Genomic DNA, 15,462 nt, shown 5'->3' on the forward strand with positions numbered 1-15,462 from the left:
AGGGTATCAAACTTTATTTTGAAAACTTTTGAAATGATATCTGGCCTATCATGGGGTTGTAGGCCTGTTCCTGATAATGCTCTTTTAATTTCAGGCCAATTTGGGTTGCAGGTAAATGTAACAAATAAATCAGGGAATCCCAATTGACATGAAATGGCCATACCGTCAAAATATAGTTGATCCATATATCTCTTGCTACCAACAAATGTTGATGGCAAAACAACTCGTTTTCCTCGGTTTTGGCGTTCATTTCTTCTATCGGCATCAGTTTGAGTGGTCAAATTATTATATTTGCCCACTCTTAACTTCGATTGATTATCCCTCAACCAATTCAGTCGTTCGGATTCCATCATAGCATAACCGTCGACTAAGAATTGTTGAAATAGACGTCTTGAGTAAAGTAGTGTTTTTGCCTCTTTGTGACGTTGTTGTAACCGGTAAGAAAACCAATCCTTAATGCTCTGACGATTTTTCCTAGTGACCTCAGTTTCATGGTGATATCTGTGCATTATATTTTTCCTGTAACTATCTTCCTCATAAGGAAATATAAGAGGATACTGATATGCCAAATATGTTGGGTGAAACTCATCTATTCGTTCAAACCACCATTGCGGCGCTGAATTAAGATGTCCCTTTTATCAGCAGAATCAATGTCTCCCACAATGAGTGCAGCCACATCTGAGACAGTAGGTTTGTTATAAACACGGCCATCTTCAGATCTATCAGAAATAAGCCTGAGTTTTAAATCTGTGAAAGAATTTATCCTTAAAACATCCCTTGCCATTCTAAAAGCTTTGGCATGAACATTATGCTCATCTAACATCATCTTGAGCTTACTGACAACGGGGTGCTCGATGCCTTTGTTGTCCCTGTGTATTTTTGGCAGTCATGAATAAATAGTTTAACAAAATATTTTTATAAACAAATTGTGTAATTATGTCTGAGCAGGCTTACTTGAAACATTTTATTATGTGTTCAACTTCATTGTCCGTATCGTAGATGTATAATTGAGCATATTGTGGAGCTTTTCCGGTTTCTGGCGGTAGTGTACCAATTCGATGGCAGGTCTGACCCTGCAGTCTCAAAGTAGGAGGTCCTCCTCTTTTAGAGTATGTTGTATCGAACTTCATTCCGGGGGAGGTGAATGAGAACATTGCGTTGTATGTTCGTATGTTAGCCTGGTAGTTTTTACAATCCGAATATGTTTTATTAAATAGAAGATCTTGCAACACCTGTGGAGGTTGCTCAAGGAACGGGAGAACAATGTTTCCTCCACGGCAGCAACGATGAAAGCGAGGAGTTGCTGTAATTTTGTGTTTATTCACTTTTTCTTGGTACCACATACATGCTTGGCAGTGTGCGCATTCATAATTTCGGTCTCCAATATCGTAATATTCTGAAAGAAGAAAGCACAATACTGAATATGTATATTAATAGAGGAAGTGTACATCATTTGGTTATCAGTGTATGATATGGGATATACCTTGAAGATGGGCCTCCTGTAATTGTGCCGGCACTGAATACTCGTCAGAGTCGGAACTATTAGAAGAATTTAAATTATTGTAAGAGTTGGAGTCATCATTGTCCTAATAATGAGACCAAACTGACATATTATGATTTAAGGTAGATGCATGATCCATGTTCTGACTTTGACTAACAATGTTGTTTGTATATTGAACCCCACTAACTTCAGTATTGAAGAAATTTCTCAATCTTTTTCTGTTATCCAAGATTATCTTCCTTCTCTTTCTAGCCAGAGCCGTTTCAATAGTGGTTTCATATGTTGCAGAGGATGTAAAATTAAGATTTAAATGGGAAGTGAGGTTGTTTGATCTGACACCGTTTCGATAATCCCTCTTCGCTTTGAGAATAACTTTTCTCCTATTTCTTGCAATTGATGTTTGAGGACCAGTGTTATTAACAACATCTGTTACCATCACAAACACAAAAATATGATGAATAATACAAATAGGATTGATTAGTATAGGTTTATGCACACTATATGAGATGTATAGCATGCTACCTCATGGCTTTGAATACTAAAAGTTTACAGTTTCTAATTGAAGGGGCATTGGTGGGTTAAAATGTCATGAATGCAGTGTTGATTTTAATTTTTATTTTCATAGTTGAATATATATGAAGTTGGAACTGAATATGAATAGAATGATAGTTATAGATTTAAGTTACCAATTATCCCTCCCGTATAATTGTTGTGTGTGTTAAATGTATTTAATTTAATTTATACAGGTTAATTATAATATTTTATTTGATGCATGTGTTACTATTTTAAAAACACTTTAAGTAAAAACTAATATTATAAGTAAATAGAAACTGAACAGTTAACCCACTCTCTGCATGTACCAAGTACTTGTTTTCTCTTGCACTGAATAGAAGTTTAGCATTGCAACTGGTTGTCGGTTAGGGTTTTCTACAATGGCATCTTCACACGGAGGTCCTTCTGTGCGGATTCCTTCTGATGATGATAATGATTTCAGATATGAGCAGTTAGTTTTATTTCACTTTTGTATTGCTGTACAAAATAGGGTATACAAAATATGGTAGTGTGGTAATAACAGTTAACAGCATTTAGTGATGGGTGAAGTATCAATATAGTTTAATGTTGTATTATGTGTGATATTTGTCAAGAAATCAAATGCGAGTGAATGGCTATTGGGGTTTTTTATTGTGGGATTATATAGTTAGTTTTTTATTTATCCAGTCTATGTATACCCCGTGCTTGCTCGGTATATAACTATTGCTTAGTAAAGAATGCCTCATATGTGGTTCGTTTTTAATCCATATTTGATGTTGGAACAACAATGATCAGGCAATGGAAATCATAGGAGAATTGGTAAAGGAAACAGGGTATGATCCTAAGGTTGAAAGAAAACACAGGAACAAACAGCACAATGTAACCCCTGGTCGTGTTGTGTCGAATGTTGATGTTGGCACACAAAATAGCGCAGGTGTTAAAAGCAATTCCAATGCAGGACCTACAAAGGTAAAAGAGGAAACAACAGACATTGACACAAATGAAATCAAAGTTTCAGAAGTTGGTGAAGCAAGTGGATCAAAAGAGGGTAAGAAAGGAAGGCGTAAAGTGGTGAAAAAAGCAAAGGTCGGAACAGACATTACTGTAGACCGTTCTACAGGTGCTCAAACTTTTTTCTGGAACACGCATGTTACAAATGCTAAATCTACGCAGCAGAATGTAATGGTAAGGAGACATTTGAATATGATCATCATGCTATTGAAAATATAAATAGTGTATAATGTTAATGGTTTCTTTATTTCCTGTAAGCAGCATTTCCCTAAGGAAATCACAAAAAGATGCCTTTGTCGCTTTCAAGATGAAATTAACCTGCTGGATGTAAGGACGAAGAACATTGTCACCTGTCAGGTCCACAAAGCTAATAGAAAGGGAATACCCCAGCCATATGAAAAGTACATGGCTCTGAGATGGTACAAATTTGCCAAATCTCTTAACCTGCGTAATGGGGATACAATAGTGTGGAGTATGCTGCGATTCTCTCCGTATATCTACGTGAAGGTTGAAAGACAATGAATCAACTGCTGTTATCAGCTATCCTTGTAATATAGCTGAATTTTAATGGTTATATTATATGTTGGGAGTGTTTTTTTGGTACATTGTGTTTTATATATTCTACTGCATGTTATTTTTTAAGCACCTTATCCAAAATAGGAACATACTAATATTTTGTCTATTTGAAGATCTAATGTATAATCGTTTATGGGATAAACTTTTGAAGTTCTCCTATTATATTCTATTAATCCCCTCTGATATGCTGTTAGTTAAAATGTAATCTGTCCCATAATATTGTATCAGCATTATATTAAGATCAGTCATAAAATTATTTATTGATAGTTAACATAGTCAAATGTTTAAAGTTTTCGTGTTACTTTGTGAGGCACAATCAATGTTTCAGTATACAATGTAATGAAAGAATGCTTAGGTTCTGCAAATCCAAACAAACCGTTCTTCGCGACATCATTATTTTAACTACACATGCAATATAATATTCATTAGTATATCACGGTCAACTTCGGATCATTATGTATAGTTTATATTGTTGAAATAATAAAAAAGCAAGGCCCCGTTATAAGAAGTACAGTTAAAATGGAATGAACGATATATGTTCAAAAAGAATCAAAATAATTGATAATAGTATATATAATATGTAGTTGAATTTGAATCATTTGAATATAATAAGACACACAAACCATAGATATCCTTAAATCAAAATGAACATAACAGAAGCACATAGCCAGTATTCATGCACTAATTATTACAGAAAACAAAATCACACACATGTTTAAAGGCAAAGGAAACTAACATCCAGTTTTTATAACAAAGACGTAAGCGAAACACACACTAAATAACAATAGATCTAATGCGAAACACACACTAAATAACAATAGATCTAATCAATCTTCTCCATTTTAATTATCTTCTTCAGCTTGTTTGATGACAGTTCTCCATCATGTAATCCGTCCAAATCAGTGGATTCACTTGATCCAGCAGGAAAATGCCTCTTACCAGCAGGTGTGACAGCATCAAGCTTGTGCTCAGATGTAATTTCCAGGTCCTGCAAGATAATGATGAAGACTATTAGTTAGGAATATTGATATAAATGTAAGGAGGTAAGTGTGTTGCAGTGAAACTCACCGTAACCAATTCACAGTCTTCATTGGCATCTGTTTTAGCCTCATCAACACTCTCTTTAATCTATATATAGTTTAACACAGTTTTCAGTATAATATAATCATAGGAAAAGTAAAAAAAGGCATACACAGTTTAAAATTTCTACCTCCAGAGTCTCAGGTATTACAGTTTGGATTGAAATATGTTCCTTGAGAGTTTACAAAACAAAATCAAAATCAGTCAAAAGATTGTTATAATATCAAGTCCTCTTTTATAAAACGAATGACAGTTTATAAGAGATGACCTCATCTGTTCCCCACTTTTCCTTAAGTTGCTGGATAATAGGATCATTTTTTATAATTATAACGACAGAACAGTTCTTCCAGCATGGATGCCACTTAACCTTCATAGCCATTTCCAACTTCAACAACTGACCAATGACTAACGAGAAGTCCAATGGATCAGTAATTCCAGCCTATTTAAACAACCGGATGTATTAGTGTACGCAGAGTATCGGAAAGTACATTTTAATTCGTCTGTACAATATAAATATAACCTGAATCATAGTGTTACGAAGTTGGGATGCAGATAAACCCAAGAGCATTTCACATTCTCTGTTCCAGAAGACAAAATTGCGACTTTTGCCCCCATGAGTAACCTCAATCTCAATCTTATACCTGAAACATCATAAGAAGTCGTTCCGTTAAAAAAGCAGACAACATAGAAACGACACAAACATGACAGAAACAACATATATTAGGTGAGAACAACTAAAACCTAAGGACTTCAGCCATGGTTTCATGACCAGCTTTACACTCAAATGGGGGGTTGTTCCCACGCGCTATAGATTGACACATATGACAGGCACGATAGTACCGTCCAAATGGAGACGCGACTAATAATTTTGTTGTAGCAACAGTAGCACAAAGTGTAATCTGGACAAAGAGTAGTCAATATCAGAAATTTGGTTCACAATAAATGATGAGGTTATAATTATTATAATATAGAAAAATAGTAAGACAGACATCCGTAAGTGGAATAATCTCAGCAATAGGTAAAACAACAGCCTTTGAGAACAATTTTTGCACAGGAGTCAGCTGTTGATTTTCAGAACTCTGGGAGGATAATTGGGAATTCCCTCCGAGTTGATCAGACAGGGTTACCCTGCTCTCCTCAGGCATTCTGCAGATCATGGATCATTATCAAAGTCATGAATAAAATAACATAATGGATGATACTATCAACATACCTATCAATAAAGTCTTTCATGACAGGAAAATCAGCATCAACACATAAAAGGGTCACATTGTAGGTGTTTGTCACAGACAGAGGATACTTTCCTGCAAATTCAAATTATACCTTGTCAATGGATTTATCACAGATTTTGTAGTTTTGGTATTAATTTAAAATGATTTAAATAAGTCATGAAATAACCTTCTTCTTTCACTTTGGCATACTGAAGCAACACAACTGTAGGGAGTGATGCATCAACCCTAACTTTGTTAAACCTGATGAACTGATCCGCGTATGATTCCCACAGAGTACAGTTCAACATGTTGTTGCTAAACCATGATCACAACACATTAGTGTATATCACATGATTCATATATCAGGGAGTCTTATGTATAACAAAAACAAACCTATGGTCACGCAACATCATGCTAATTTGTTGCTTCTTTGCGCCCGACTCAGACTATGCATAACTAATACTATCCACCATTCCAACAACATCTGAAATAAATATATTAATTTCACACGGCTAAAAGGCATCAAAACATGAGATAATTAAACATCAAAAAACTATACTCACGAATCAGGACATGTTTGTCAAACTTCCCTGTTATGATGTCCGGAAAACTTGTAAAATAAATCGATTTCGGGGGTATCTCATGTGTGTCTTCATCAAGAACAGACGTTCCAGCAGTAAACTTTATCATATATTTGTGTCCTGATGCCTTGAACGCCAGAACATAAGGCACCACCTTAAAATTATATACAGTATAAGTATGCCCTAATAGGCATTTTTCGGTGAACACCGACACATGTGGTGCTGGAACAACAGCATGAATATCATCTCCCTGCGCCAAAAACCAAAAAATGTTTCAAATTATATAAACATAGGTAAATGATAAACATGCCGAAACATAAACAGGGTAATCACTAATTTGTCAACAAAGATCATTTCAAAATGTTCCTTGTTGTTGGACACAACATTCCATCTGTGGTGAATCGTAACAACAATCTTCCAAAGCTCTTCTCCATCGTTGATATCTGCTATTCTCTCAACAGGCCTAGACATGATCATGCAAATTCACACTGCAGTGAATTATAACCGCAGAAGTTAGAAAGCATGGAAAGAGAAGAATGAAAGTGACTGATAAATAGGCAAGCCATTTAAACAGGTCATTACTACGCATTGTGCAGTTTGGAACGTGGATAGGCACACAATGATGAACAATGCGTAACAGCAACAACATGAGAAGCTGGGAGGGTGAAACTTCCACAGCAATAACTGCCCCAGCCCACCATGCAGATGAATGATCAGAGAATGATGTTTAACCGCCGAAGCTGATGTGGAATTATCAGAGAACAGATGCTGATGTGGATGGCCTAAGAATTGCTCAAATGGTAGACTCTTCTTATATGATAGATTATATAGGATTGATTTAAAGAAAATACTTGAATTCTTGTGAATGAAAGTTGTGAGTTAAGAGATGCCACATCATCAAATTGTTGACATGGCAAAATCTGATTTATGTGGCAAAATTTAAATGATGTGGGAAAAGTGTATATATATATATATATATATATATATATATATATATATATATATATATATATATATATATATAATAGATATAATAGAAGACACACTTGTTTACCTTATCATTATGTATGCATCACCTAGTTTCTCTTTCAAAATTTTTAATTAATAATCAATTATATTAAATCTTATTTACTATAAATCTTTCGTTCCATTATGAATACTCCATATGGGTGACCTTGTAGATCTTCGTAACATTGACAAATAATATTTAATCATTTATTTAATCTTATAATTAATTAGTGATATCTAGCATCATATCATTGCTACCTAAGTAACCAGAATGTCATGAAATACATAACATTTCTATCACTACTACAAATAATACATTTCATGGCGAAACTTTCACCTTACCCAAAGAAATATCTGACCTCATATGAATTGAAACACGTCATTTTATTGTTTTATATAAAAAGTTTCATCTAATCCCTCAGTTTTGCAGAAAATCGACAGGTTATGTAGCTCAGGGTTCGAGGTTCGATTCTCAACTTCGAAAAATTTATGCTTTTTTTTAAATCAATAATTCTCATTTATTTTTCAAATCATCTTATACCACGGTTTTGTAGAAAACCGACATAAAAAGTTTATTAAAATTCATTTTAATAAATTAAACGCAGTTTTTACCACAAATTTTTGAAAAATCAAGATGTTAACACTTATTAATATTTTATCTCACTCATCAGAATGTTAAGTTTCATTCATTCACTTTATACGCCCCATAACTTTTCTTCTAGTGAAACATCATTCTCTCCACTTAACGAACTTAAACACCATCTTCTCCAAGGAAACTCGAATCTCAAATCAACATTTTTCTTCATGTTTCAGGTATGCATAACTCTTTGATGTGAATGTTGTTGTTGTCGTTGATGTTGTTGTTTTTGTTGTTGTCGTTGTTGTTGTTGTTGTTTTTATTATTGTTGTTGTTATTATTGTCATGGTTTTTGAGAATTATGGAATAGTGTACAATATTTTTTTAGGTATTTGTAGTTGTTGTAGTTTATTGTTATTGTAATATTTTAGAAATTTCATTTTTATTTTACTTTCAGAATTTGTATGTTATCATGATAACATACAAATTTTGAAAGTAAAATAAAAATGTATAAAAAGACTTGATGATGGTGCTGAAGATGATGATTGTGGGGAGTCACACTTCAAGAAGAAGGACAATGGTGCTGAAGATGATGATGGTGTAACTAGAAAGGGTATTCCTTCGAAGATGATGTGATACCTATCAAAAATTCAAAGGTTCAAGAGACTGATTACTAATATAAATAACACAAAGAATACTAGATGGCATACAAAGATTAAATTGAGTGCCATGTTGTTTTGAACAATTAATGACTTTCTTGCATACAGTAATTTTTCTGAGTATAGTGTCAAGGAACATAAAGCATGTCCAATATGTAAAGATAGAACATGCTTCCAAACGTTAAAATATACAAAAAAGATTGTTTACCTTCAGCTATCCCAGATGTAGTAGCCATTAAAAACTAACCTAACTGCGCCCTGCAGAACAATAACACGAATCATTGTACAATGCTACTTTATTTCACAGATTAACCTCAACATATTATTATCATTATCGAGTTTTGTATGGCAACATTCACAACAGAGGAAAATGGCAAGGGTAAACCTCAAAACAGAAACATGAACAAGAGTCAAGAAATAAATTCATTCATTCCTTCCTATTTCTAAGCGTTTCCTAACAACTGAATTAATTCCCACAAGTTTAACTACAGCAATAACAAAATCAGTAAAAATCCTACCGAGTTCGGTAATAGAAATAGAAATTGAAAACTTCAAACCAAATCTAGGAAGATCAAAAATCCTACCGAGTTCGATAATACAAGCTAGGGTTTGCAGATTCGATTGATGGTTGCGATTGCGAATGTTCACAACATTGTGATAGATTTAGAATATAGAGTTAGGGTAATTCCCTGAGTTGAAAGGGGAAGTGACGAGATTCATGAGACCTTGCTCAAGCGCAATTCTCCGAGGTTTCGTTTTCAATTTCTCTCAAGTGATTTTTAGAAGTTTCTTTTTCTATTTCTATCGAGAGCGATTTTTTAAGATAAGTATTAGCAAAGGTTGGATTTCAATTTCTCTGAGGTTTCATTTAAGGTTAGGGTTGAGTTGAAGTGTGTTTTAGTGTTACATGGCTTTTTGAAATTAGTGTATATATATATATATGAAAGCATTTATATAATGAATAATCATTATCTAGAAACCCGGGAAATTCAATCAAAGTTCTTATGGAATGGGACCGACATAAAGACACCGATTCAATGGGTGTGTTGGGACACCGTTTGCAAACCTTAGGAAGAAGGCGGCTTGGGTGTAAAGAATGTGGAGATTTTGAATTTAGATTTGCTTTCTAAATGGAAGTGGAGGATTTTAGTGGATAATGAGGCGATGTGGCGTAACATACTTGTTGCAAAATATGGCAATATTAAGTTGAAAGTTCTCATTGGAGACATTTCGGTTGTTCACAGTCGAGACTCAATATGGTGGAGGGACATACTTATATCCAATAACTTTGTTTCTCTTTTGCATCATAATTTCGCAGGTGACATCATATGCAAGGCTGGGAGTGGAACTTCACTGCCGTTCTGGTATAGTGTTTGGGCTGGTAATCAGCCTCTGCATTTTTCCTATCCGAAGTTGTTTGCTAATGTGCGGGGTGACGCTATTTCATTCACGGAAACTGGACAATTCATAGAAGGATGCTGGCACTGGAAATCAGTCGCGGAGCTGTTCCAAAACAGTAGTGAACACGGCTATTTATGGCTAGAACTTTGTGACATTTTACGAGATTTTCAGCCTATTGAAGGAGCGTCGGACAGTTACAATTGGAGCAGCAATCCGGAAGGTGCTTTCACGGTCAAATCTAGCTTTAACAGATTTTTAGCAAAGCTTACAGGTCCGCCCATTCATCCCTCTATAATCAATAATGTAGATCTTCTTTGGAAGGTAAAAGTGCCTCCAAAGATTCATTTTTTTGGGTGGAGAATTTTTCACATTAGAATAGTAACGGAGGATCAATCATTATAAAGGAGAATTTCGTTGGAAGGGGGAGATCAACATTGTGTGTTTTGTCTTTCGGAGGACGAAAATTTACCGCATCTTTTAGGGGGCTGCACGATTGTCTCTAGTATATGGAGGAAAGTGTTCAATTGGATTGGTCCGTTAGACGGTTTAGCCTTGAAGGAGTTTGTGGGGTTTTATGGTTTTTCTCAAAAGGTGAAGATTAAAGCTAAGAGGACTACGGTAGCGGTCATTTGGCTTGCTACGATTTTGAGCATTTCGATCAGGCGTAATGCGATAATTTTTAGGAATGAGTCGTATAGCTTCACCGATTGCATGTTGGGAGCAGTTTATTTATCTTGGTCTTGGCTTCAATCCTATTATATTCTTTCGAATAACTCTAATTTCCATGTCTGGAATATCCTTCCTCTCAATTATCTTGAGAAGTAGGAGTTTTCCGCTTTATTGTTGATGGTTGGAGTATCCATTATACTCCTTTCCTTTCTTAATATCAGTTGCTCATTGAAAAAAAATGTCCACACAAATTAATTTATTAATACAAATAATTTTAACTTAATAAAACAGAATACTATTATCACATTGTATTTTGTCGAATTTTAATATTATTTATAAAGTATTATTCTGATATTTTTATAGTTTTTATTAGTTATAGCTTTTTGATTATTTACTATTTCATTCTTTCAATTTTTAATTTTCAAACTTTTTGCAACAATTATAAGATCCTAAATTATACGTATTAAATATAATTTATATCCACTAATTTTTTCTACAATTTTACATTTTTTTTTACTTAAAAAATATTAAAAAGTAATACAAAAACAAATTCGCAGCAAAATTTGCAAAAAGTTTTCCTGCGGATTTCTTCATGTAGTTTGATTCTATATTCAAAATAAAATTTCTGTAGTAAAATCTGCAGAAATATTTCCTGTGAAATTACCTACGGATTTTATTACATAGTCACGGATTTTATTCAAAATATTAATACCGCGACAAAATCTGCAGGTATTCCTGCAGTTTTTTCTACAGATACATCTTCCGCAAGAGAATTTATTTTATTTATTAAAGTCGCAGGAAATTCTCCAGGTATTCCTGCAAAATATTTTTCGCAGGTAAAATGTGTATTTCTAGTGAAAATCAGTAAAAACCTGAACAATTGAAAATATAACAATGAGAGAGAAATAAGAGAGATATGTGGAATAATCTACCATAAAAGCCAAGACATGGGTGGTGGCGATTAAGTTGATATCGAAAGAGAAACTTCATTGGAGACACAAAAATTGTTTCCTTTCTTCGTTTGGAGTAGTAGCTGGAGCTATAGACAGAGACAGAGACGGAGAGAGAAGGATGCCTCGGCGCTAGGGTTTTTCCAAAAAGAAGCTTGTGCATTTTCTGGCTTTTGAGAGGAAGAAAGAAAAGAAAGCCCTGAAGGCTCACACTCTGTCTTTCGGGTCTGCATTTCAGAGGAATAAAATTTATCAAAATTTATTTTATTAGAATATTAAACTTATTACATTATACATAATGTACACTTTTGGCTTAAATACACTTTTCGTCCCTGTAAGTTATTTTTTTTTGCTATAGTCCATATATTTCACTTTCGCGTTCGTTTTAGTCCCTAAAATCAAAATCCGCATGAAATTTCACAGGAAAATCTGCAAGTAACCTGCAAGTCCCTAAAAAAATAACTTACAAGGACGAAAATAAAAAACTCGCAAACTTATAGGGACCAAAAGTGTATTTAAGTAACTTTTTTTACCCAAAACATGTAGGCCTAATAGTACCCAACGCCTAGTTGTTCTATAGGGAAGTATATTTGGAATTTGGAAGGTTAAGAGTTCAACTCCTACCATATCAATATTTCATTATTTTTATTCAAAATTTTATATTCTTTATTATGAATTACACATTATAATGTGCCCATAAGCTTATATCTCTAATCTCTAATTCTCACAATTTAAAAATAAATAAATAAATCTAATTGTTAGTTTTAGATTACTAATTATTAAAAGATTAGATTCTTTTAAAAAAAAAAAAAACTCTCAATTTTCAAGAACTTCAGAAATAGTACTATTGAGTAATTAACCATTAAACTTTTATTAACTTTTTTATGTAGGTTTTAGGAAAAAACATTAAAAAAATATTTAAATATACACAATTTTTACTCATAGAGACTCTAATTTACATTTAATTAATAGGGTTAATAGTAATTCACCCCTGTAATGTTAGCGAATTTTGCTTTTCTCCCTCTCTACCTTTTGGCAACGGTTTTTTCAAAAACACTGTTGTAAAAACCTGCCTTTAGCCGGTGGGGGTAAACCGAAACACGCTCATATTACAGGGTAAACTACTATTAACCCTAATTAATAAATATTTTTACACTAAATAATTATTAAAAATATTAATTTAATTATTATTATTATATTTATTTATTTATTTTTGATAAAATTTATAAAATATATTATTATTTTTAGAAAACATTAAAATTTATTAAAAAATTACAAAAAAAAATATTTTAAAAGAAAAACATTAGTATTTGATAAAGATAATATAAGTTTATACTATATCTATGTTCACAATAAAAAAATTACATTATTCTAATTGTTAATTTTGGATTGCATGTTAATATATTATTTTCACATTTAGTTTTTGAAAATTCTTAGAATAATTATAAGATCCTTAAAATATTTGTATTTGATAAAATTATATAAGTTTCTGTGTTTTAGGGTATCATGAATTTTTAAGGTTGTGGTGGTGTTTGAACTAGCTCACATAGGAAGGTGAGAAGTTCTGAATACTAGTATTTTCAGATGAGAAACTCTGTAAATAAGATTATCAGGGTACAAAAACATACTCAACCAAACAACAGTTCTACAAATTCATAATTACTTACACAGTCACGTCGAATAAAACAAACAAGTGAAATAAATTGGAGTGTTAAATAGCCATATAAGATGAAAGTCTAACAACAAAAGAAAAAGTATTTAGAGCAACTTTCTTTTTCTATAATGAATTGTTTAAAAAAACTATTAAGAGTGAGTGTATGAGATTCAAAGACGGTGTCGAGTTTGAAAGTGGGCCTATAAGTTTGAAAATGATCGATGGTAATGAATGTGACCTAAGTTTGACAACCATGCCACTATTCTGAAAATCATTGTTTAAACTTTCAAGTGATTAATAAATTCGTAGGAAATTTTGTAGGAAAATTCATAGGAAAATTTATCAAACATATATTCGTGAAAATATATGATGATTTCTTATTAGAAACTTATAAACTATTGTATTATGGAAAAAGAATATATTTATAGTTTTTGAAAAATATATTTTTTGAAAAACTCGTAGGAACTTTGTAAGAAAATTTGAAATTTGTTTGAATCGATTAAATAGAATTAGAAAAAATTAGATAATACCAATTTCAAAATGTTAAAGGAGATGAGATATATTTATTTCTTGTATATTTTTTAATAATTCACAACATACAAATAAAACAAATCAATCAAGATCCCCAGGCAAAACCGCAGCAAACTCCTCAGGAATTCTGCAATGTTTTAGGATTTCTGATTCTTTTAAAAGTTCATTTCATCAAATGACGAGTATTTTTAAGGAAATTTTTTTCCTACGGAATTTGCTGCGGTTTCGTCTGCATGAAACATTTCAAACAGCATAAATACCTGCGAATTTTGCTGTCATTTTTATTCCAGCAAGAAATAAACTTTCAATGAACATATCAGTAGGAAAATCCGCAAGTATTTCTGCGGATAGTTTTACGCAAAGAAAATCCGCACGAGGATTTTAAATAGTACCAGAAATTGAGTGTAAATATGTTGTTAAATCATTGTGGTTATAATGATTCATTGTAGTGGTTGGATAGAATTACAGAACAATGAAAGATAAAGTATTCGAGAAAGGTCTACTTGTTTTATTCAACACTTTTAATCAATTTTATTTTTATTTGATCTCTCCTAAATTTTAATCAACCTTTTAATGACAAGCAGAATAAGTTTGGATTTTTTAAATTAAAATACTATTTTTTTTTTAATTGTAGATTCAAAAATCGATGACAATTATCACTATACTAATCGATGCAATTTTCTTTTATTCATGGAAATTTCAAACAGTCAAGCACCCAACAATGAAATAAATACCTTTAACCCTAATTTTTAAATTTTTTGGTTTTACAAATGGACTTTATTGAGTTATTGTATTTCAACATTGCAAAATCCCCCAAAAGCAAGTGTGAGATATAATAGAATAGAATGTGCAGAAAAGTTATAAGAGGTGAGGCTGGAGTAAGTCAACTAGCAGATACAAATTAAGATGAATTATGTAAGAATTTGTATATTGTTATTGTAAGAAAAGAGAAAAAAGATAAGAAGTATATTTTCGAAAGTGTTGAATCAACTCCAAGAGTTCCCCCAAACACTTCATGGAACAACAACTATCCTTAATTTGTATTAACTAATTGTCTATTCTATGAAGCATTCGGAGAAACGCCAAGAGAAAATCAACAAATATTTATTCAGCTAGAAATAGTTCAGTAGCTTGTTGTCTTGGTTAAACAATGAATGGCAAGTTCTCTATATATAATTGTTGAGAAGAATGTTGAGAAGACAAAAAGAGAAATGAATCTTTGTGATGACAAGAATAAAATTAGTGCACCACAATGAAGAATGAATATAGTGAGGATGTCTGGAAAGAAAATTAATCTTTGATATGAATTTGGTCATACTTGTGGGAAAAATGAGATTGCAAGAGAATAAATAACATTGGTCATGGATTTCTTTTGCTCCTGGAATAATAATCTATATATGCTAAGGGATCTATTTCAAATCATTTTCGTGTGAACCTTAGTCAAACTTATTTTAATAATCAAATCACATATAAAGTTCAATTACTATTTTTGGATATGTACTTAGATCATAAGCAGAATCCA

The 15,462-nt window shown here is 32.6% G+C and overlaps 1 protein-coding gene across 1 annotated transcript; it reads right to left on the minus strand.

Annotated features, from left to right (window-relative positions):
• Nucleotides 1–4,442: 4,442 nt before the first annotated feature.
• LOC131649544 (uncharacterized) lies at nucleotides 4,443–6,962 on the minus strand. Its single transcript, XM_058919304.1, has 10 exons — nucleotides 6,825–6,962; nucleotides 6,578–6,741; nucleotides 6,098–6,225; nucleotides 5,913–6,003; nucleotides 5,689–5,845; nucleotides 5,441–5,598; nucleotides 5,220–5,340; nucleotides 5,067–5,138; nucleotides 4,688–4,747; nucleotides 4,443–4,607 (listed from the first exon to the last, which is right to left on the minus strand). The coding sequence occupies exons 1-10, from the start codon at nucleotides 6,960–6,962 to the stop codon at nucleotides 4,443–4,445; spliced, it is 1,254 nt and encodes a 417-aa protein (XP_058775287.1).
• Nucleotides 6,963–15,462: the final 8,500 nt, after the last annotated feature.

Source organism: Vicia villosa, linkage group LG2 (assembly GCF_029867415.1).
Source record: "Vicia villosa cultivar HV-30 ecotype Madison, WI linkage group LG2, Vvil1.0, whole genome shotgun sequence".
In the NCBI taxonomy this organism is placed as follows: domain Eukaryota; kingdom Viridiplantae; phylum Streptophyta; class Magnoliopsida; order Fabales; family Fabaceae; genus Vicia; species Vicia villosa.